Genomic DNA, 22,200 nt, shown 5'->3' with positions numbered 1-22,200 from the left:
GAGATCCGATTCACTCCACTTGGTGGTTTGCCGTTGGTCCGAACCTGCATCACGATCGACCCTCACTCTGCACAGCTCAGACCGTCATCTGCACACAGAGCTGGGCAGTAAGATGGCAGCGACAGCATCACACGTACCGGCAAGCATCGCGTCTTCTGGAGCGGCTGCAAGGTCTGTTGTCACCGGCGCTACCATGACGGAAACCAGCACGTTTCGGCCCCCGCCGATCCACGCATTCCCACCCTTCTACACGATACAGCACAACCCGGTATCGCGTGCTCAGCAGCTGTCGCAATGGCGAGCTCTCATCCTCGACTACTGTCGGCATCACCGCATCTTCACGCTCTCTCCTCTTCCCGGCTCATCCGACTCTTCGGTGACCAAGGGCGATGCATCGGATCCGCACGCCGCTCTCTTCTCCAATCGATCAATACAGCGTTCGCTCTCACCTGAATCGATACGACAGGTGCTTGCAGACCTTGTCGACCACAAGCAAGCAGCTTGGGAAGAGCAGCTCACGTCAGCAGCCAAATCGAAAACCAACAGCAACAGCAATCTAAATGCCAAGGCGTACATCTACTGGAAGACGCCGATTCAGTGGGCGGACTCGATCTACGAATGGGTGATGCAGACGGGTCAGAACAAGAGCATCATGACGCTTTTCGAGCTCAATGAGGGCGAACTCGTGCAAAGTCGGGACTTCTACCAGCTTCCCACACCCATGCTGCGACAGGCTTTGAAGCATCTCAGCACTCAAGGCAAGGCGCAGATCTTTGCAGGGACAGAAGCAGACGATGGTGAAGGTGTCAAGTTTGTGTAGCCGTTTGAGAGCGCTAATCGCACCAAGATAGATCAAGTATATACCCACAAGGCGTAGTCACTGCGCACCTCAATCCGACTGCCCTCACTTTTCTCCCGTTCGTGCGCAGCTCCTCTCGCGCTGTGTATGCCACGCCATTCCGGAAGCACTCCGTGGTCAGTTGTACGAGTCGTCCTGGTATTCAATGACTTGTTAGAGATGTTCCACAGATTCTCCAAAGTCGCGATTCCGAGATGCGAGGTGACGATCAGCCTCTCTGTATTCCCGATCCTTGTACAATGTGATGCAGCTGTTAGGGTTAGATACTCAGCCGCTGTAGTATCGGTCGCCATAGTCACCCAGGCCGGGAATGATGTACGACTTTTCGTCCAGCCTCTCATCCACCCACGCCGAGATCACCTTGACCTGTGGATATTTCGAGTACATGTTGTTCAGACCTTCCGGACTCGCGATGAGATTGAGGAAGAGGATACGTTCCGCCTTGACGCCGTTTTCGATGAGCACCTCGATTGCCTTGATGGCGCTTCCGCCTGTCGCCAGCATGGGGTCGAGCAGCAGCACCCAGCGTTCTGCGATGTCTTCTGGAAGCTTGGCGTAGAAGAGTTTGGGCTTGGCTGTCTCCTCGTCTCGCTGGATAAGAATCTTTCCGATTCGTACGCTGCGGCAGCATTCGCGCAGACCCGCCTCCATGGCCTCACCGGCACGCAGGATAGAGACTCCGCAAATTCGACCTTGGAAGGACACGCCAGAGTACTCGAATCCTGTCGGCGTCATGACTGTCTGAGGCACCGTAGGCAGGTGATTCAGCCCTTCTTCGACCAAGAGACGAATGATTCGATCCGAGTAGAAGATGAAGTCGGAGCGAGGCGTCGAAGCATCGCGGATGATGGTCAGCAGCGCATCCAGCTGTGCCGTCTGTGGAAGGCGAGATGCATTCGGAGGCAACGTCGGTCCAGCTTGTGCCAGACCAGCACCGTTCTGCTCGAGTGCCGTCGAAGCCATGTTATGATCGCTACAGCGGTAGTGGATTGCCTTGCGCAGGTGTCGTTTGTGCTGAGAAGTGAAAGTTCCTGTCGTCCTCCTGTGTGCGAGTGGCCTTTGGTCTCGGGTTTGCGAAGCGATCCTTGGGAGAGTGTTCGTGGACCGATAAGTTTAAATTATGCTGGTTGTACGATCGGAGTGATGGTGCGCTCAAGGTAGCGCTGAATGACACGGAACTGGACGATGAAGATGAAGATTTGCGGTGGGCTTGCTCGTGCTGCGTCGTGCGAAAGCTTAAACACCTTTCGACGCTTCCACCTGCGCTTCTGGGCCACCAGGGTGTGCATGGTGCGCTGCGAGCCGCTCTAAATTTTCGCTGCTTGGTTTTTTCTCAGCTCGAATCCGTGCGCGTTCCCGACACGGCCGCTCGGATCCTCGGAACGACACTCAGACTCGAATAGACAGCACGTCAGGGATTGGAGAGATAAGCCCTCGCAGCCTCAACACGCTACTTGGAGTATGGTTTAATCATATTCGAGACGCTCGCCAGACATCGACTGTGCCCGATTCATCAGGCTATTGAAGCTTGGGAAGCATCATTGCAGATTGCAAGAGAAGTAAATATGTGCTTGCAGCAGTGCCATTCGAGCTGCAACGTATTTTTGAACCGGCTGGTTGAAAGGTCGCAAATGATCTCACACAAGAAAGTCCAGGCAGCCACGGCTGCAACCTCTCCACATGATTGGGAGGAGGTCCTTGTTCTCAAAGCCCCCCATCGCTCCAAGCACGCTAGGTTGCGAACTCTCTGCTTCAGCTGCGGCTGATGCTGCGGCTGTGTTGAAATCCTGGTCCAGCTCGATTTGTGCTTCGCTCAACTTGGCTACGCGAATGCCGCCGATGTGCGAGATCCATTCGAGACGACTCTCGCCCGCTTGACTGAAGACGGGCGCTCGTCGATGCTCCTGCTCGCTCAGAGGCCAATCGCGCTCGGCTGCGTCCTCACCAGCGTCTCGGCCGAAGGATGTGCTGCGATTCAGACCAGAAGCTGAGAGGGCAGAAGAGCTGGAGAAGCCACGAACGAATTGAGTGCTTGCTGGTCTCGCCATGCCTCGATCCGTTCCGAAGGCAGGGCGCGACGAAGACCATGTACGGCCGAGACCGGATGACGCGAAGCCCCTCTGCGAATTGGGGGCGAACCTAACTTGGTGGCCCGTGAAAGGCGTGCTGCCACCTATCTGAGATTCGGGCCGCGAGGGTACGGACGATGTGGAGACGGAACCAAAGCCCGCTACAGTGCCCACCGAAGAGGAGGCCGAAGAGGACAAAGGCGAGGCAGGTGCAGCACCGCTGTCGGAGCTGGCTGCCGTCGACGGAGCCCGTTCCATGTCGGTCGACATTGTTTCAACCTTTCCGCCTCCCAGCGTGGTGCCCAGACTCGAGACGCTGCTTGTCGAGCCAAAGCCACGCTTGCCCCGGTGCAACGCAATATCCCCCGTGCGCTTGACGCCATGATCGAGCCGAGACTCGCGCAATCTCTCGTCGCAGTGCTTCGGGTTGGGGCAACGCGAGAACCAAGGATTCGTGCATGCGTCGTCGCCGCGGTCCAGCGATCCCGGCGCTTCCACGCCACCGAAAACGTCGAACGATTCGTCCTCCTCTTCCGGCGATGTTGCGGCTGCAGGCTTTGAGGCTTGTGCCATGTTCTCGCCTGACTCGTTTGAATGAGGAGCAGGGAAAGCATCCATGAGGGACTGCGATCTCGTCCATCCAGTCTTTCTGGTGGCCGCGGTAGAGTTGCTGCGCATCCTCGCCCGTGTGCCCCAGTCTTGAGTTGCACTGCGACGAGCTGCCTCGAGCAATGGCACCAGACCGTGACCTAGCTCACCGACAAGGCTCTGCAGCGTGCCGTTTTCGTACGCCTCGAGCAATGTGGGGATCCTCTTGCCAAACTTGCTGTCTTCTGGTCCTCCATTTGAGCTGAAGCTTCTTGTACGCGATGCATTCGAGCCGAAAGAGGTGCTACGGTTTCGCATGTGTGCTTCGAAGAGTGGCGTGCCGGCTTGCGAGCTGCTTCTGCTGCCGTTGCTGCTTCGCCGACGTTGAGGTCCCCCGGAAGTCTGTACGATGGGGGAGAGGAAGGGTGATGCGACACCTTGCGCTTCGGCCTCGGCTACGTCGTAGGGCCCCAGAAGCTTGCGGATGCAAAGCTCTTGCAGGCTCGGGAGGCCCGAAACGTGTTTGCTGCCGAGCACTCTGGACCTTCCGGCCACTTTCCCTCGCGTGCTTGTATCCTGCTCTGTCGAAGGCGTCAGATCAAACAGGTCAGCGTCGTCTTGATCCTCGAAAGCTGCTTCGAGGATGCGTTGGCGTTCGCGCTCTTGATCGTCTTGAGTGTCCAACGCCGCAGGTGCATCATTTTCAAGAGACTCTGAGACAGCAGGTATTTGCGCTGCCGTCTCATCCGCATCGACGGTGGTGTCAGCTGCGTCGATACTGTCGTCATTGGCATCAGGGTCCTGCTCGCTGATCGATGCAAAGCTGCCGGCGCGAAGCTGATCGATACCTCTGGCAAGGAAGCTCTCGACCTGCATGTCGGACCGTGTGCGATCCAAGTGTCTCTGCTGACGCCTTGAGCTTGGTGCAGGGGCGCGGATGAGCGGCGGTGGCTGCTGCGATACTGGTATTGTGCTGACAGAATTCTCATTCGAATCAGGCGTTTCTCGGACGGGTGTGGTGGAAGAGGCGTCATCGGCCTCATCAATCTCGTCCAGGTTGGCGAGTTGATTGAGCGAATGCTGCTGGCGGATGAGCCTCGCGCGGTGGCAGAGAAGCGGCCGAACGGTGAGTACGCCCGACTTGGGTGGCTTGATGAGGTAAGGGTTGGGGAACCACGTAAAAACATCGAGCTTCAGACGCAGGATTTCGGCGGGGAGGTACTGCAATTCGTTGTTGGGAACATGCAACTCGGAGAGATTGTGCAGGTCACCGATGGCGGGCGGAAGGAATTTGAGCTTGTTCGAGCGCAGCGAAAGCACGCGGAGATTCTGGAGTTGAAAGAGCGCGCTCGGAAGCTTGGTGAGGGCGTTGGAGCCGAGAAAGATGCTGAGCGTTGCCTGACGGTCGCGATGGTCGCGGTAGGAACCGGCAGATCGAGAGCTGAGCGTGCTCATGGCGCTGTTGGTACGAGCAAAGGAGTGCATACGATTGAGATGGGGCTGGAAGGCTGACTGACTACGCGACAAGGTTCGCTTGGCGGAGGAGTGGCTGTTCATGGCAGAAGTGGAATCGTTGTGGATGTTTGCGCTGAAGGGGGCCAGGTAGGACTCGTGGCGGACGAGACCGCCTGTTTTGGACTGGAACAAGCTTTGAGGCTGTGTCGTGGCGGCGTTCGAAGAATCTTCGTCGCGATCATAGCGGGGAGGCGGAAGTGCCACGAAACGGGAAAGATCGGCGATGGTGGGAAGTATGTCGGTTATGTTTTTGTCGCTGAGATCGATAGTGCCTTGCTTTGGCTGCTTTGGTTGGAACATGGCTTCGTCAACAACCTTGCTCCAGTACTTTGCGATGCGGGACCATCGGTAGTCCTGCTGCCGCCTGAGCTCATCTTGCTGCTGCTGGAGTTTCAGCGTGACTTCGCTTGATGCGACATTTTCATCCGAGGTTGCAGGTGAACACCCGGACGTAGAAGGGTCTACGGAGTGTGTAAGAGTTGAAGAAGCTTGCTGTGGTGTGAGCAGCGACGAGGTCGAAGGTTGCCTTGCTCGGCGTGTCGCTGCGAGGAAAGGATCGAAGCCGGTCTCGGGATGAAGCTCTTCGCTGTGGTCCGAAAGGAAGCCGTCGTCCGACGAGTCGTCGCCATTGTTTTGCTGGGAGCGCGAGCCTGGCTGGCCGGAAGAGATCCCATGCGGGTTGCGTGATGGGGGTGTGAGGGACGTATATGAGGGCGAGCTGAGGTGAAGTTGCTTCCAGGCCTCTGAAAGCACAATGGGCGAGCGCGACTGAGCCGGAGTCGAGGCCGAATCAGATAACGACGAGGAGCTGGCCAGTGGGCTGCTGGTCGCGGCTGGTGCCGACACTGACTCCATCGTTGCTGTCTGAATCACAGTGATGGAAGGAAGGAACGATCCCTGAGGCGGACCAAGCCTGGCAAAAAGCGAACGAATAGGTGTGGCCTCTTGCTTCCCACCTTCTACTGTATCAAGGGAGCGTTTCATTTCAGTTGTTCATCCCGGCTGGTGAACGCGATCTCAGTTGTTTCTCGGGTGGAAATTTCAAGGCACGAGACCGCGATCGGCTCGAACGCGTCGGGAGCGGCGCAAGATGACTTGTGGAAGTCAGATCTGATGGAATTTTGGTGGAGATCGGGTGACCCGTCAAAAGTGTTGGTCTTAGGACGCGTCGCATTTCAGGGTCTTGCAGCCAGGCCGACGCTCGCAACTGCAAACGGTGCCAAAACACGCTTCCATCCTTTCCACTTCATCATCATCGTCGGGCCGCACCCGCTACGCTGTCAGCCACGTCTTCACATCGATCTAGGTATCGAATTGCTATCATGATCTCGCAGGTCTCATCAAATACATCGTCGCTCACGACGAAGGAAAGACACTACGCACAGCTCGCAGCAAAGCTAGGAACGCTGGCCAACTCGTTTGAAACCACCAAGCAGCACCTCAACCTGGCAGCCGAGCAAGCCTTCTACATGCGCAAACTCGGAATTGCACAAGCGTCGACGTAAGTGCTGAAACATGGTTGAAACGATGATCCCATCGGCAGATTGCTGACCTCCTCGTACATTCTCTTGTGTGCATTGGCTTATCAACTTTTCTTGACCAGATTCATGGCGGTGCTCCACGAAGTCGATCGAGAGCAAGACGCTCAACCGATGGACGAAGCGCAGCAATAGTCTTGCCAGACTTTCGCACCGTCGTAGGATCGATTTGCCCGCCTCCTTTTTGGTCAGTCGTCTCTGTGCGATGAGGACTCCGAACTTGTAACGCGCAACACCACTGCCACAACTATGTATTTGTATCGTTATTACCACACTGTCAGGCTTTGTACATGTGAACTTTCAATGCTCTGGCTGTGATATTGCGCCCAGGGTGATGGCTCTCGCAATCCAAGACTCGGCGCGCTTGCCGCGGACGCCGATAGCACACCTTTGACGGCTACGTTCCGGGTGAAAGATCAGAAGCACCCCTCTTCAGTCGCCGCGGTACTTCAGTCGGCAACATGGGTACGAACACTCCCTCGGCATTCGAGAACTCGGTTCGGCAGCGATCCGAGCGGTGCACCGTCGCAGTCGTCGGACAGCGCGATGCCGCACGCAGGTGTCACTTTCGATAGGCACTCGCTGCAATCAAAAGAATTCATCAAATTGAAATAAAAAAAAGGTTTGAGGAAAGAGACACACGCATGTGTTCACGCGGCGCCAAGCACTCCACAATGGATTTGAAGCGGCTGCAGGGGCTCGACATCCACAAGACAACCAACACACGCCACGCAGCAGCTTGGTTTTGGCTGTAATTTGATCCGGTTGAGACGGACGGGCGCATTCAACCGTTCGGCCTGCAACGTTGGCCACAACTCTTCTGCGTTTCCCTCTGCTCCCTCCGTGTCTCTCCTCTTCTTCGAGCTTGGCTTGTCTGGTCTGGTAGGAGGTAGGCCTAGGGTTACGGAAAGCTCTCACACCCCGCTCGACTTGCTCCACCGCCTTCATCTCAGCCGCCTCGCATTCCGACCCGCCCTCCCTCTTGCCTCCAGCGTCCCGCCTACGGACGGAAGACATCAAAAGATCTCGTCCACTAGCTGGCAACACCCTGTCGACGGTGACGATGGCGGATCACGGTAATACAAGCAACGATACGTTGACGCACAATCCTGGTCTGTCAATCTCAACACGTCCCGTCACTTCGCAGCACGATGGTCTTTCAGACCGCTCGGAGAGCCAACATGCTTTTCGCTCTGCACCTAGCACCGCACGTCCTCGCCTCGCCGGCAGACGCACCAACTCGGCAAAGTCGGAGGTAAGACGTCTTTCCTCCCTCTTTCTTCCCCCGCCTACCCACTCGGCCGACCAAGACGACCCAGCAGCAGCATCTTCGTCGCGTCTTGGAGAATTCCTCAAGGAGCCTTTAAGTCCCATACGCTCCTTTTATGGCGGCATCACTGGCCAAGCTGGCCCTGGCTCTCGCAGGAGTCGTAGGAATAAGGTACGCGCTTATGATGATGCTAGATTCGAGGACGAGATGAACCTTCCAGGGGCGAGCGGAAACGGCGTACGTGTATGGTACGAGTCCTACACCACCATCGACTGGATTCACGATGCCATCAAGGAGAGCTCGCGCCTTCGTCGCATTCGCAACCTCAAGGGCGTCCGCGGGTTTGTTGCAAACAGTTGGGATCGCCTACAAGGCTGGATCATCGTCACCATTACCGGCATTGTGACCGCCTTGATCGCAGGGTGCATCGTCAAGTCCGAAGCTGTCCTTTTCGATCTCAAGGACGGCTACTGCGCCCGAGACTGGAGGCTCGCAAAACGCTTCTGTTGCCCTTACGGAGGCGCTCCGGACTGGGATCACCCCTCGGTCACTGCTTCTTCCTGGTATTATCGCACGCCTTTCATGTCCAACGCTGTCCCAGGCTCAGCCTCACCCGCCCAAACCGCACATTCCCTACTTTCCGGCCTTGGAAAGGGCAACCGCGTCTTAGGTGGCTGGTCAGCACCTGTGGCTGGCAGTCCTGCCTGGTCCAAGTTGGCATCTACCTCCGCTAACCTCGTCAACACCACTTTGCTTGCTTCGATCGCCCCCGTTGATTCCGAGACCGAGACCTGTCCCGGATGGATCACCTGGCGTCAAAAGTTTGGCTCCCCCAATCATGACAACTGGTTTGCCGGCTACTCGATGTATTTTGCCGTAGCGGTTTTGTGGGCCTCCATCGCCAGCATTCTCACAATCTATCTCACCTCCAGCGAGCTCTACCTCAAGCCTCAAGATGCTCCTTCGCCAACGAGTTCAATCGCGAATCAGAAACTAGCTGCGGAGCATCAGGATATCGACGACCCGGACCGTGTGCCCAACGAGACCACCGCTCTCTTAGGTCAATCCTCTTCCTCTACTCCCGCCGCCGCCGCTGTCAAGAAGGCAGATCGTGTGACGTCGAGGAACTTTGCTCGCCTCGCCAACGATCAACGAGCAAAGGATGCGCTCCTGCCCAGAAAGGTGCTTTACTTTGCAACAGGCTCAGGTATCTCCGAAGTCAAATGCATCCTTAGCGGCTTTGTAATCCACGGCTACCTCGGCTTTTGGACTCTCTTCACCAAGTCGGTGGGTCTCACCCTCTCCGTCGCCTCGGGCCTCTCGCTCGGTAAGGAAGGCCCCTTCGTCCACATCGCTTCCTGCGTCGGCAACATCGTTTGCCGTATCTTTCCCAAGTACGAAAATAACGAGGGCAAGCGTCGCGAGATGCTTTCTTGCGCCTGCGCGGCTGGTGTCGCAGTCGCTTTCGGTGCTCCCGTCGGCGGCGTGCTCTTCTCGCTCGAAGAGGTGAGCTACTACTTTCCCAGCAAAGTCATGTTCCGCTCCTTTTTCTGCGCCATGGTCGCCGCTGCTACCCTTCGCGCCATCGATCCCTTCGGCACCGGCAAGATCGTCCTATTCCAGGTCACCTACGACAAGGATTGGCATTTCTACGAGATGCTCTTTTTTGTCCTCATTGGCATTTTTGGCGGCCTGTACGGTGCCTACTTTACAAAACTCAACATGTTTTGGGCCAAGAACGTCCGCGCAAAGACCTGGATGGCCCGTCATCCGATCCTCGAGGTCGTCTCCATCACCATCGTCTCCGCTGCTTTCTCCTACTTCAATGGCTACACGCGCATGGGCGGGGTCGAGCTCATCGCCGACCTGTTCAGCGAGTGTCATGAGCACGAATCGCTCGAAGGGCTCTGCGTCTCGCAACCCTCGCAGATCGGCCCGCTTGTCACTGCCATTTCGAGCGCTATGATACTCAAGGGTCTGCTCACGATCATCACGTTCGGCATCAAGCTGCCCGCTGGTATCTTCATTCCAACGCTGGCTGTGGGCGCTTGCTTCGGTCGCATCGTCGGCTTGCTCGTACAGTATGTGCAGTGGACTCATCCAGATGCTGCCTTTTTCGGCTGGTGCCCTACCTCGGACTCGGCATGCATCGTACCAGGCGTCTACGCCATGGTCGGAGCGGCAGCTGCGCTTTCCGGCGTCACCCGAACCACCGTCTCGCTCGCCGTCATCATGTTTGAGCTCACCGACACTTTGACCTACTCGGTGCCAGTCATGCTCTCCATTCTCGTAGCCAAGACGATTGCAGATGCACTCGAGCACAAGGGCATCTACGATCTGGTCATCGACTTTTCCGGATTACCCTACCTCGACAGCAAGACCGAGTACATTTGGAATGGTGTCAATGTCGCCGATGCAATGGAAACCGAGGTGGAAGTGATCAGTCTAGAGGCTTTCAACACTGTCCAGTCACTCAGCGAGAAGCTCGATCGTCTCGCGCGGGGATCGGGATACACTGACGGTGGCTTCCCAATCGTCTCGCGTGTCGCGACATCTTCTCAATCGGCAAATCCGCCAGTCTCCCCCGGCCTCTCTGCGAGTATCGGATCGTTGATGCCTGATCACAGCCCTCGCTTGCCTATTCACGACGACTTTGCATCTTCGACGGCGACGGTAGCGTATCAGATGGTGGGCTACATTGCGGCAAACGAGCTCGAGCATGCCCTAGCCCGTGCTGTCAGATCCGATCCAGACGTGAATCTGCAAACCGCACGATGCGCTTTCAAGAACTTGCCCTTTGTCAGGGCCGAGCATGAAGGCGAGGCAGGCATCCGTGACTCGGTCCTCTTCACGGCTTCTGACCCGTTCGACCTCAGTCGTTACGTCGACAAAGCGCCCATCACCGTGCAGATTCACTCGCCGCTCGAATTGGTGCATCAGTACTTCACTCGCTTGGGTGTGAGGTACCTCATCGTCGTCGACGAACGCGGTCTGTACAGGGGTGTCATTTTCAAAAAGAGCTATCTGAAGTTCTTGGCCGACATGGAGCAAGAAGGCAAGGACGGGCACTGACGCAACTTTCGAAATTCGCAGATTCAGGATATGCTACACTTTTACCCCACTTGGACCCAGGAACAAGCCTTGATCGGCATTTCCCCTTGAAGGATAGTATCTCTGTGATCTGGAGAGTAGGGGCGCCGGATGACGAAAAACTTTTCTCACGAATCTAACGAACGACATAGGAACGATAGCAACGATTTTGGACGCAGCACTTCGCGAAATTCAGAATCACTTGCAAACAGCTCTCGGAACAGCAATGAATTAAAGACTTGTCATGACTTTTCACAATTTGACACCGATTGACAGCAGACCAATTAAAGAAGCGAAGAGAGACTAGCGATGTTGAGCATAGCCCTGGTAGACGATGGCATCCACCGTCTGAAGCGCCGTCGTGCGATTGTGCGCCTTGAGAGCCGCGGAGCGCGCCGCAGCCGCAACGTGGTTGGCAGCAGACAGCTCGTCGATGTCGTCCTCCTCGTTGGCGGATGCGTTGGAGCGGTTCGACACGGCTTTGGTTCGCTTTGGCGGAGATGCGGAGGATTCGGGACGATAGTGCGGATGGCTCAGCAGCGGTAGAGCGAGCGGTTGATGTTGGGCATGATGAGAGGAAAGCGGCTCAGGTGAAGCGATCCGCAAAGCCGAAGGGAGGTTTGTACTGGTTCGACTTCCGGGGAAGGTTGATGGGGACGGTTTCGATGGTGATGTTGACGAGGCACGCGCGGGAATGGAGACGGATCCTCTGCTGGGCGACGAAGCTGACGAGTAGCACGATGCCGGTGAAGTGATGGGCGGTGGCTGCTTGCTTACTCGCAGCGGCTGGGTGAATGTGGAAGGGTACAGTGCAGAACTAGTTTGTTCTGAGCCTTGCGTTTCTTGCGTCTCAACGCTTGGAGCCCTGCTTGCGACAGGACGCATGCTATGGTGGACCGTTCCTTTTCGACTTACACGTGCCTCGCTACGGGCAGCCGAGGCGTCAGTCGAAGCCGTCTTGCTCCTCTGAATAGGTCTGCCTGCCATTGTCGAACCCCCATCGCCTTCACGCTCGTATCCGCGCCCGTCATTTGCATACTTGGCCGTCTTTGCGCGTTGCAGCTTTTGTCTCGCTCCGAGGCTCTCCTCCGTCAAGGTAGCATCGGTGCGAACTGCTACAGGAGGGCACAGGACACGAATCGATGCCGGGCTCATCACGTCCTCGGCAGGCGATTGGACGGCGTCACTAGGCGTCGAGTAGCACGCAACCAGATCACTGTAGCCTGTCGATGACTGCGCAGGGGAAGTAGCGTTGGCTAGGTTCGAATCGGCTGCGGCTGCTGCCGACGCAACAGCTTGATGCAGAAGGAGAGATTTACGAGGTGCCAGGTTGTGGTGTTTTGCCGGTCGGGTGGGAGAAGGGCTTGTGGTTTGGACGAAGGGCTGGAACACCTGTTGCTGCTGCTTGTTTGGAGGGCTGGCAAGTAGCGCTTCATGCCACGCTGCACCCGTCATCTTCTTTGCTGCCGATTGCGGTGTGACGTTCTGCTCGCGTTGATAGGCGTTCCAAGGCTGATTGGTCGACTTGACGTTGAGCACAGTTCCCGCTCGTCCGAGCTGACGAGACTTGGTGGGCGTGCCTGCTTCAATGTAGCCGTGAGACGAATGAACGTCTCGAGTGGAATAGGGCGTGTCGCTCTCGCTCATCATTGCATCCGAATGTGCTTGGTAAGGACGACCAACGAAGCTCTCCTCGTCGTCCTCTGTGGGCACACGGGCGGCATCCGCTGCAGCGGGATTGGCCATGCCAGTAATCGTCTTCCAAACACCAGAGATGCCCAGTCCGAAAGTCTTCGGCAGGAAACCGCCAGCTTCGTCGGCGTGATCTTGTTGAAGTAAAGCGCGCTTGACAGGTGTATCTGCCTCATTGGTAGGATCGATGGGATCGTATTGCTTGGAGCGAGATCGAAGGCCGAAGTTGAGAATAGCGGGTCGAAAGGGAGATTCTTTTGGCTGTGGTGGCAGTGGCTTCTTCCATCCCGGAACCACGCCATCGTTCGAAGTGGTAAGGAATGGGTCGTCCGTTCCGGTTTGGTTGTAGTTGTGGCCAAGACCGTAGTAAGTGTTTGGCTGGTATTGCGTTGTGAGGTCAATGGAGCCGAACCTCTCTTTCGTCTTCATCTCCCCGCTACCGACCGAGAGCGTGGTCGTTGGCGAATGGAGATCTTTCTCGTTGTACTCTTCATCAGCACCTGAACCGCGCAATTGATCGCGACTGAGGGCGTGTCTGATACGTCTCGCACCAGCCTTGTAGGGCGCAGCCGTGTACCTCTCGTCATCAATAGTCATGTCTTTCTCATCGGCTCCAACCCACCTACGAATTTTGGTCGCGATCCACCCGTTGCTTTGCACTCCTGTCTCATACTTTCTGCCACCTTCACCTCTTGTCTCTGGCGGCCCCGACTTGCTACCTTCACCGAGAAGGGCCAAAGAAAGGATCTTGAAAGTGCCGGGATATCTGTCGTCGATCTCTGAGCTTTTACCGCTGGCGCCGCTTTCCGAGTCGCTGCCGAACGAGCTGTCTGCTTCGCCTTGCCCGGACAGCGCTGAGCGGCTCTTCTTCGATGAAGGAGCGCTTGGGTCTTTGTAGTGGAGGTCGTGCTCGCCCGGTGCAAGCTCTGGTGGAAGGATAGGAGTCTGATCGTAACCCCACATGGTCTTGATGCGCTGCATCTCCCGCTTCTTGGCCTGACGAGAGGCTCGCTTGTCATACTGTGCGCGACGGGCGGCTTCGACACGAGAGGCGTGTTGGTATCGGCCCCACATGCGACCACCTACAGAAAATAGGAGGAAAAGACCCACGAAAACCAAGATTGGGGTCAAGTAGATGAGCTGGAAGCCTCCGCTGCCTGAATGAGCATTGCTGTGTGCTTTGTCGGTCGGCGAGGGAGTTGCACTCGTAGAAGAGCTGCTGGAGGACGAGGTCCCAGTCAAAGAGGAAGACGAAGGGAGAGGGGTGACGGATGTCGGCCTCGCCGCCGTCGTGGAGGTGAGAGATGCAGCATCTGTCGATACTGCTGAAGCTGAGATGGTGTTTGATTCGGAATCAAGGTCTGTGAGACTGGCCATGGGAGCCACGGGGACGGTGGCTGTTAAAGCTGGTGGCGTTGGGCTTGCGATAGACGCTGCGGCTGGGGTTGTCCACATTCCGTTATTGTAGGTCAGCGCTTCGAGAGCACCCTGATCCTCTATCTCTCCGGCTGTCTCATCATTGGTCTGCCTCTTGGTCACCAAAAGCGAATCCACGCTGTCGATGATAGAGCCCTGGGATGCCAAGGTAGAACCAGAGGGATCGGAAAGCGGATTGGGTCGCTCGACGTTGATACCCAGTCTTGCTTTCGTGTTTTGCTGACGCTTCCGCCAGCCTGAAGAGGCACCAGCCCACATGAAGTGCAGATTTGCCTGCTGTTCTGCAGGGACAGCGAGGTGAGATGTGTATGGGTGCCTTGCGAAAGATGGTGTGGTGATGGTGGTACGAACGGAACTGAACAGAGCGATCTGAGGCGATGATAGATTGTAAAGTGAGGCGTTGGCGTATCGAAGTTAAGACACTCTTCAGGTTCACGGACTTCTCTCGATTCTTGAAGGTACAGTAGCTTCTGTTGATAGGGTCAACGGACTCGGTTGACTCGGTGCAAATTAGGGAAAGGCCATGGCTGGGAAACACCCGACCGAAAGTAGAAGTTTGCTTTTAGCGCTTAGGCCAAGTTCACATGGGAGAGACAAGTGAGACATATACGAGTTGAAGCATTGTGGATAGCTATCCACCTGCAGGTCTTGAAAGAGCAGAATAGATCGACAATGCATAGACAGGTTGATGCTGCTGCTCGAACGTCACAAAACAGCAGCGAGGGAAAGTGATATATCTGGCAGGATTGGACAGCTGTCGAATTAGGGCAAAATCGGTAAAAGTTGATCGCGTGCCAGCCTGCGGCGGCGGTCTCAAATTCCAATTTCTTTGGCAATTTTCAGGGCCGCTTTTTTCGTATTCCATTTTCTTTTTTTCATGGTTGAACGACTTGACCTTAACGTCGCTTAGGACGGATTGTGATGAAGTCTCAACTCATGGTAACGGAACCGTAGTTTGCTTAAGACTCATATCGCATTGAGATCCTTCAGAAGCAGAGAGTGTGGTTTCAGGGTTCGGCGGATGATACATGCGCTTGAGAGTTACTTGCGACGCCTTCGCGAAACAACCGTCTCGAATCCATCTTCGTCAATGATGGGCTGCTGCGGCTCTCTTGTCGATCTCGCCTGGTCCTGTTCCAGCCCGGCTTGTGCACCTTGCCTATCCGCCTCGGTGATCCCGCCATGCTGCTGCGCCATGCTTCTCGCGTCACGCATGTCTTCGTCCTCGCTGTGCGAATCCACCTCTCCATCCTGATTGGGACCCTGTTGAAATGTGGCCTTCTTGCCCTTGAGATCCTGGTAGGCCTTTTCGAGCTCAGCTACTGCAGCTTGAGCGCGTGCGAGATCGTCGTCGGGACCGAAAATGACGCGGTGCAGGCCCACAATGCGGCCAGCGACCCAGTCTGGGGAGCCGTCTTCGAGGCGCGCTTCGTACTCGTCAATCATGTAGTGCTCGAGGACGTCTGCAAGGTCATCGAGATCGGGCTCGAATGCGGAGCCTGGGTTACCGTACTCGTCGCAAAGGTGCGATAGCAAAAAGTCGCGCTTGTCGGCGGAGTCGGGGCCGCCCCATTCTTCCGAAACGGCGAGACGCATTGCAGGCCACAGCTCAAACGTAAGCATGATGGACTTGGCGAAGAGGAGCTGCTGCGGCGTTGGCTGCTCTTCAGCCGCCGCTGCGCCGGATGTTGAGGTTGAAGCTTGGGCAGACATGACGGCGATGTCTGTACGAGAAGGAGGAAGAAGATGACAGCAGCAAGGTGGAGAAGAAGCACGGCAATCGAAAAATTTCTCGGAGCTGCGTCGTCTGTGCATTCCGACTTCCGAAATTGGGAGATTTACGGCCGAGTTGCGTCACAGTGCGAGCCTGGCTTGGCCTGGCTTGGCTTGGCTCGGCGTGTTGAAAGGGCCAAAGTGGCAGTCTGTGAGTGGTGCGTGTTGAGGTGGAGGTTTGCAGCTCAACCGACCTTGTCCTTCTCTTCGTCACCTTCGTCCTATCCTTCTTGCTCACACACCATCGCTCGCTGCGGCAGACGCAGCTGCAGTCGACACTCAGCCAGCCATGCCACGAAACATCTTGGCCGTCCCACCGAAGCGCACTCCTTCCATTTCCAGCGCACTTACCACTGCCATTCGCAACTACATCTCTGAAAACTACACCGACACCCATCCGGACGCCTTTTCCAACGATCTTCGCGAGTTTGTCCGCCTACGAGATCAGATAAACACACCAGAGGTACACGTATCCGGCATCCAGCCGCTGCTTCGCTACCATGCTCAGCTCGTCTTTTTCTCCACAAAGTTCCCTGCAAACATCAACCTCTCCTTCCCTTGGTCACTCTCTTTCCCGCCATCCCTGCCATCATGGACGACTACAATCTCGGGAGCAATGGAGGCGACAAAGTCAGCCGAGGCAGGCACCGCTTCCGGAATCTCGTATGCCACCAGCGACAGTGTGGCGCATCCTGATCTCGCATTCGAACGCGCCAACTTACTCTTCAGCCTCGCCGCGCTGTACTCGGCGCTTGGATGCGCAGAATCAAGGGCGGAGAACGAGAGCATCAAACGCGCGACTGCCTGGTTCCAGAATGCAGCCGGAGTGCTCCAGCACATCATCGACCATCTTGTCGAGCCGACACGCCATCTTTCCCCGCCATCGGCCGATCTGAATCCACGCCTGCTCAGCTGCGTGCGAGACCTCATGCTGGCACAGGCACAGGAGTGCTTCTGGCAGAAAGCGGTCATGGATCGTTTGAAGGATGCCACCATAGCGAAACTCGCCGCCAAAGTTGCAGACTACTACGCTTCCGCTCTACAAGCTGTCACCGAAGCACCTGCATCAGACGACAGTACCAAACCGGATCCAGCAGACACTGCCAAGTTGACGCTTCCTTCGGGATGGGCGAACCACCTGACAGTGAAGCGCTGGCACTTCGCAGCAGCAGCACAATACCGAAAGGCGTGCGACGATCTGGCTGCCAATCGCTACGGCGACGAGCTGGGCAGATTGCATGTCGCCGAGCAAAACGTCAAGAAGGCGCTCGATTCAGCCAAGAGGGGCGTCAGCAATGCCATCACCAGCGATCTGGAGAGTCTGCAAGCCATCCTCAAGAACAACGTTGCACGCGCTACTCGCGACAACGACCTCATCTACCTCGAGGCCGTGACACCCGCCGCGCAGCTTTCGCCCATTCAACCCGCTGCCATGGTCAAACCTGTCGTACCTGCCGAAGTGGCTCAACCGATCGCACACTTGCGCGATGCTGCCGCGGGCGGATCTCGATCAGCGTACGGCCGACCGCTGTTCGCCGAGCTGGTACCGTATGGCGTCCACCTAGCCATCAGCATCTACGACGATCGCAAAGACTCCCTCGTGCGTGACGCCATCGCCAGCAAACGCGACGAACTCGACGCCATTGCAACATCCACACTCCAAAGCCTCAACCTACCCGGCTCCCTGCAGGCTCTCGAACAGCCCATGGGGCTACCACCTTCGCTGCTACGAAAGCACGAAGAGGTGGTCGCCGAAGGAGGGCTCGAACGCCTCCAACGCATCGCACACGACGTAGCTCGGATCGCCGCTACCGATCGAGATACGCTAGCGGAGGCGTTGGCGTTAATCGAGCACGAGGAGAGGGAGGACGAGTCGGTTCGATCGTCGTTCGGCGAGCAATCCGGCTGGGCGCGGCAGAGTAGCGCCGAGGTGAACGCCGAGTTGAAGGCGCAAGCTGCCGAGTACCATGGTACGCTGATGAAGGCTGCTGCGTCGGACGACATCGTCAGGCGCAAGCTGGAGGATTGGGAAGATCTGATTGGCGTGCTCGGTGGCAACGTTGTCGGCTTGGAGGCATTCGTACCTTCCTCCAACCCGAATCTGTCTACCGGCGCGGGAGCACGAGGCTCAGACGAACAAGTCACAGCGGTGCGAGCGCTTCGCGAACAACTCGAACACCTCGACGACCTGCTCGACTCGCGCTCCGCTTGCGTCACGGAAGCCAAATCGCTCGCTGCATCCGACGACATCCGCCCGCTCGTCCTGCGCGAAGCCGCCTCGCTCTCCACCAACATCTCCGGAACCTCCGAAGTCTCTGCCGCCGACTTCGAAGAGCTGTTCGACCAACAACTGCGGAAGTACTCTCGATACACCTCCGACCTCTCCCACTCCTCCGCGCAGCAGGAAACGCTGCTCAAGAGGATCGAAGAGTGCAACGCCGCGTTTGTGAATGCACGCCGCAGCGATGCGACGATCCAGCGCAGGGAGAAGGCACTTCAGAACCTCGATTCCGCCTACGTCAAGTACCGGGAGCTGTCGAGCAATTTGGTGGAAGGGTTGGAGTTTTACAATGGCCTGGCGAAGATTCTGAGCGGATACAGGGATGGAGTCAAGGAGTGGGCGAGAGCCAGGCAGGTGGATCTGCACTGGTTGGTGCACCAGATGGGAAGGATGAGCGTCGAGCAGCAGCAGCACGAGGCACCGCAAGCGCCGCTCGCTCAGCCGCAGCAGATCCAGTCGTCGCCGGCCAGGCAGACGAGATCCAAAACACGGACTTCGCAGCAGCAACACCAGCAACAAGAGCCGCCAGCATCACCGCTGCAGCAACAGCCTCCCCCTCCTCAATGGGGCGCTATGCCGCCGGGTGCCAAGATTCAGTTTCGCGACTGAGACATGTGCCAGAGAAGATGTCACTTCGGTCCTTGCCGGTCTTCGGAAATAGAAGTTCGTTCGCTCAAGCTGACTCTTTGCTCGTCGACACGGGCGAATACGAATTACGAAAGGATTGAAATTGCAATGAAATTGTCCGATTGAGAATTGAGGTCGACAGAGAATGTGACGCCCTGACAGCGCCGAGAACAAGGTGCCACCACGACGGGTTCGGTATATCATCAGACCGCCCATGTGGGCTTCTAGAGCAGCGTTGAAGCGACCGCCACGCCCGTCAGGCCGAGAACAGCAGCTACGACACGTTGCATGTTGTGACTCTGCGCCGTACCGGAACTTGAGCTGCTGGAGCTGCTGGAACCACTCTTCGTAGCGTTTCCGATGGCCTTTGCAGTGTACTGGACATTGTTCATCCTAGCGGCGGCCTGGAAGACGCTGCCGCTTCCGACGTCGTAGAAGTCGGTCAAGACGTAGGTGGGGTAGCTGGAGCCATGCATGCTTGCGCAGTTGTTGGCGTCAGTCATGATCGAGCTCAAGCTGTTGGTGGTGTTCAACTGCGCCGTGTTGGGGACGAGCACAGTGGTTCCGAACAGGTTGAAGGACGAGTCGAGGTAGTGGTTGATGAGGTACATCAAGTTGCTGGCCTGACTGCCCGAGTTGATTCGATCGACGGTGCAGTTGAAAGGTGTAGATGTCTGGTCGTACGGGTTCTCCCAGGTGTTTTGAAAGTGGGGCAGGATGTAGGGGACCGAAGAAACGTCGGCAGAATTGTCGATAAAGACGACGAGATTTTTACCAGAGTCGATGAGCGAACCGAGCGTTGGCCACGAGTACTTTGAAAGTGCAGCTGTGCCGGGGGAGTAGGCTTTGGATGCCAAGCCGGTGGACTGGAAGGCGCTTCCAAAGGAGCTGACTGGCTGGTCGTCCGAATTGACGATGAGGATCGTGATGACTTCATTAGGGTTCGAATCGACCCACGACTTGACTTGGGAAAGGTAGTTTTCAAGTGTGCCGCCGTTTTCAAGTTGACAGCTGTAGTGTATGGAGGAAAGCGCAACAAAGCGGGTGGGAGAAAATTGCGAGAAGGGTCAGCGAGCTGCACATGCAAACAAGTGGGTTGAAAACTGTCAGGCAGGGCACTGCCGATGCAATACTTACGAAGAGTGGCAAAGGTCGATGCCGGAGCCAGAAGTGGAGTTGGAACTCTTGTGAGCTTGCACCTGGAGCAAACGGATGCCGTCGGTGAGCTGTTGAGTGACCGACTGCTCCTGATTCTTTCCAGTGGATGCGCCTTGCAGAGTGCCAACGGCGTAGCTGTTGTGAGCGCCAATGTAGGTGACGTTGGAGTAGAGACGATTGCAGAGCGAGGCGTCTCCATTGCAAACGCTTGCACGCTTCGCAAGGTCCGGGTGAGGAATTGCACCCACGAGACTGCAGGCAGCCGCAAGCGCCGCGACGACGCTCAATAGACGAGTGAAACGGAACATGATTTCGAAGAAGAAGAAAAAGACGCCGGCGTCTATGGATGAATGGCAAAAGTGAACCGGTCACTTGTAACGTGGGGATGATGACCAGCAGTATCGATCGAGAAGATGGTGGTGGTGGTCGTTGCTACTTGTTCGATCGTGGTGACCAGGTCGAAGATGAAGGCGACAAAAAAGGCAGGAGGGAGGCCGGAAGATGATATATTCCAACCGACAGAGAGTGGCGGTGCGGAGCAGTGCAGTGCTGCTGCAGTCTCTGCTTCTTTGGCCGAATCTGACCATATGCTTGCTGCCAAGAGAGACTGAGAATGCGCGCCGATTTTTCAAAAAAAAAAAAAAAAGCAGCATAAGGGTCCTGCTTGTATGTGTTGTTCTCTGCCGGTGTTGCTGTGCTGTGTTTGAAATCATTGCTGAAATTCGCCGTGCCGTTCTGCATGTTTGCCGAGGTGGAGATCTACAGTGTACATCAGCATCAACACACTGCTCTGGAGCCGAGTCTCAGCAGGCAACAAGGTTTGGGATATGCTCTAACACTCGACGAACAATGCTCAGTTCAGCAGGCGACATCACCTCGACTCAATCTGCCCAGATCTCGACACTCCCATTCATTCCTCGAGCATACATTCGAACAAACTGTTTAGAATTTGCAAACGGACGAACAAACATGGGGGAATGATGAGAAAGACAGATGTCAAGTTGCGAACACGGTCAGGGAACAAGTTGCGATGCGGGAGACGATGACCAATTGCGAATTAGGATGTTTGACGAGAAACGGGTGGTATGAGAACGAGACGGCAACTGATCGGAAGCCCGGTGAGTTGTGGACTGCTAGCGATTCAATTTCATCAAGAGCTCGTCTCGATCGCAATTTGGCGAGTCTTGGAGTGCTCCTCCTTCCTCTTGGGAACCTCGAGTCGAAGCAGACCGTCGTTGAAGCGCGCCTTGAGGCTCGAGTCGTCGCCCAGGTTGGCTGTTGGAGGCAGCGTGAACGAGCGGCTGAACGAACCGTAGACACGCTCAGACACCAGGGCGTGACCTACCGTGCCGACCTGTCCAGCTCCTGTCTGGTCCTGCTTGGCCACCTGCGTCGAAGTCTTTCCGTTGTGTTCGGCGGCGTCCTTGCCATCCGTGTGCGACTCGTTGTTGCCGCCGTTGGCATCTCCTTGGGTCGAAGCTGCGGGCTGCGACGAGTACTCGCTCTTCATATGTCCCTCCAGAGTCAGCCTGCGTCGGTCGGCGTCCACATTGATCTTGAGATCCTCCTTCTTGACGCCCGGCAGTTCAGCCGTCAGCACAAACTTGGTGTCCTCTTCGTGCAGGTCCACCTTGGGGCCAGACCAAATCCGATAGTCGCCCGCATTCACGTTGGGTCGACTGGCAGCCGCCATGGCCAACGGGTTCATCGTCATCAGCTCGCGAAGAGCCGATGAAGGGAACAGGTCAAAGTCGTCCAAAGGCGACGCGAAGAAGCTCGACGGTCGAAGAAGAGACATGTTGCTGCGTGAGGTCGAAAGTGATCGACTGTGGATCGAAGGAGCGCTTGCAAGTGTAGATGAGCGTGGACGTGAAACGGTGTTGCGAGCAATGGAAGAGATCTGCTTGCTGGGCAGTGGAAGTCGGAGCGCTTGACGCATGAAAGAATTGGATTGTAGCGAGTAAGATGGTCGCTTTGAGTCCTTAGTGATCGTGTGCTTGGTGTCAGTAGTGTTGAGCGATGGGTGATGTCGACGAGATGTGGCCGGACGGAGCTCTTCTTATACCTTTCAGTCCGTCTCTCCAAGTCACTTCTCGGGACTCAGGACAGACCACACACGACGCTCAGCAGCCAAGCCCTCCGCCGCTGACGGAGCAGAGCACAGACTTAGCCTGTCGATTTTAGCAGCCACAGCCGATTGTTTCCAGTAGCTCTACGAAGGCTCCCGAGCTTTCTCGACCCTTCGTCGCCACTCTTGAAGAGCGATACAGAACTGCGAACGATGCCGATGGTGAGAAAGTGAC

The 22,200-nt window shown here is 56.4% G+C and overlaps 9 protein-coding genes across 9 annotated transcripts; 3 read left to right on the top strand and 6 right to left on the bottom strand.

Annotated features, from left to right (window-relative positions):
* Nucleotides 1–112: 112 nt before the first annotated feature.
* Nucleotides 113–820, top strand: PHSY_000494 (vacuolar protein-sorting-associated protein; the record flags this gene model as incomplete). Its single annotated transcript, XM_012331132.1, has 1 exon — nucleotides 113–820. The coding sequence occupies one exon, from the start codon at nucleotides 113–115 to the stop codon at nucleotides 818–820; it is 708 nt and encodes a 235-aa protein (XP_012186522.1).
* Nucleotides 821–1,126: 306 nt separating this feature from the next.
* On the bottom strand, nucleotides 1,127–2,148 carry PHSY_000493 (hypothetical protein; the record flags this gene model as incomplete). Its single annotated transcript, XM_012331131.1, has 2 exons — nucleotides 1,127–1,873; nucleotides 1,993–2,148. 2 exons carry the CDS (start codon nucleotides 2,146–2,148, stop codon nucleotides 1,127–1,129), a joined length of 903 nt encoding a protein of 300 aa, XP_012186521.1.
* A 348-nt stretch (nucleotides 2,149–2,496) lies between these two features.
* On the bottom strand, nucleotides 2,497–5,886 carry PHSY_000492 (adenylate cyclase fragment; the record flags this gene model as incomplete). The annotated part of the gene is made up of 1 exon (XM_012331130.1): nucleotides 2,497–5,886. One exon carries the CDS (start codon nucleotides 5,884–5,886, stop codon nucleotides 2,497–2,499), a length of 3,390 nt encoding a protein of 1,129 aa, XP_012186520.1.
* Nucleotides 5,887–6,353: 467 nt separating this feature from the next.
* Nucleotides 6,354–10,911, top strand: PHSY_000491 (hypothetical protein; the record flags this gene model as incomplete). The annotated part of the gene is made up of 3 exons (XM_012331129.1): nucleotides 6,354–6,532; nucleotides 6,923–7,034; nucleotides 7,456–10,911. 3 exons carry the CDS (start codon nucleotides 6,354–6,356, stop codon nucleotides 10,909–10,911), a joined length of 3,747 nt encoding a protein of 1,248 aa, XP_012186519.1.
* A 321-nt stretch (nucleotides 10,912–11,232) lies between these two features.
* Nucleotides 11,233–14,316, bottom strand: PHSY_000490 (hypothetical protein; the record flags this gene model as incomplete). Its single annotated transcript, XM_012331128.1, has 1 exon — nucleotides 11,233–14,316. The coding sequence occupies one exon, from the start codon at nucleotides 14,314–14,316 to the stop codon at nucleotides 11,233–11,235; it is 3,084 nt and encodes a 1,027-aa protein (XP_012186518.1).
* Nucleotides 14,317–15,099: 783 nt separating this feature from the next.
* On the bottom strand, nucleotides 15,100–15,873 carry PHSY_000489 (hypothetical protein; the record flags this gene model as incomplete). The annotated part of the gene is made up of 1 exon (XM_012331127.1): nucleotides 15,100–15,873. One exon carries the CDS (start codon nucleotides 15,871–15,873, stop codon nucleotides 15,100–15,102), a length of 774 nt encoding a protein of 257 aa, XP_012186517.1.
* Nucleotides 15,874–16,120: 247 nt separating this feature from the next.
* Nucleotides 16,121–18,721, top strand: PHSY_000488 (hypothetical protein; the record flags this gene model as incomplete). The annotated part of the gene is made up of 1 exon (XM_012331126.1): nucleotides 16,121–18,721. One exon carries the CDS (start codon nucleotides 16,121–16,123, stop codon nucleotides 18,719–18,721), a length of 2,601 nt encoding a protein of 866 aa, XP_012186516.1.
* A 242-nt stretch (nucleotides 18,722–18,963) lies between these two features.
* On the bottom strand, nucleotides 18,964–20,205 carry PHSY_000487 (hypothetical protein; the record flags this gene model as incomplete). The annotated part of the gene is made up of 2 exons (XM_012331125.1): nucleotides 18,964–19,750; nucleotides 19,877–20,205. 2 exons carry the CDS (start codon nucleotides 20,203–20,205, stop codon nucleotides 18,964–18,966), a joined length of 1,116 nt encoding a protein of 371 aa, XP_012186515.1.
* Nucleotides 20,206–21,047: 842 nt separating this feature from the next.
* PHSY_000486 (hypothetical protein) lies at nucleotides 21,048–21,695 on the bottom strand (the record flags this gene model as incomplete). Its single annotated transcript, XM_012331124.1, has 1 exon — nucleotides 21,048–21,695. The coding sequence occupies one exon, from the start codon at nucleotides 21,693–21,695 to the stop codon at nucleotides 21,048–21,050; it is 648 nt and encodes a 215-aa protein (XP_012186514.1).
* Between the last annotated feature and the right edge of the window lie 505 nt (nucleotides 21,696–22,200).

Source organism: Pseudozyma hubeiensis (genome assembly GCF_000403515.1).
Source record: "Pseudozyma hubeiensis SY62 DNA, scaffold: PHS7, whole genome shotgun sequence".
Taxonomy (NCBI): Eukaryota; Fungi; Basidiomycota; class Ustilaginomycetes; order Ustilaginales; family Ustilaginaceae; genus Pseudozyma; species Pseudozyma hubeiensis.
The sequence above is the reverse complement of the archived record's forward strand: the minus strand, read 5'-3'. Positions and strand labels throughout refer to the sequence as shown.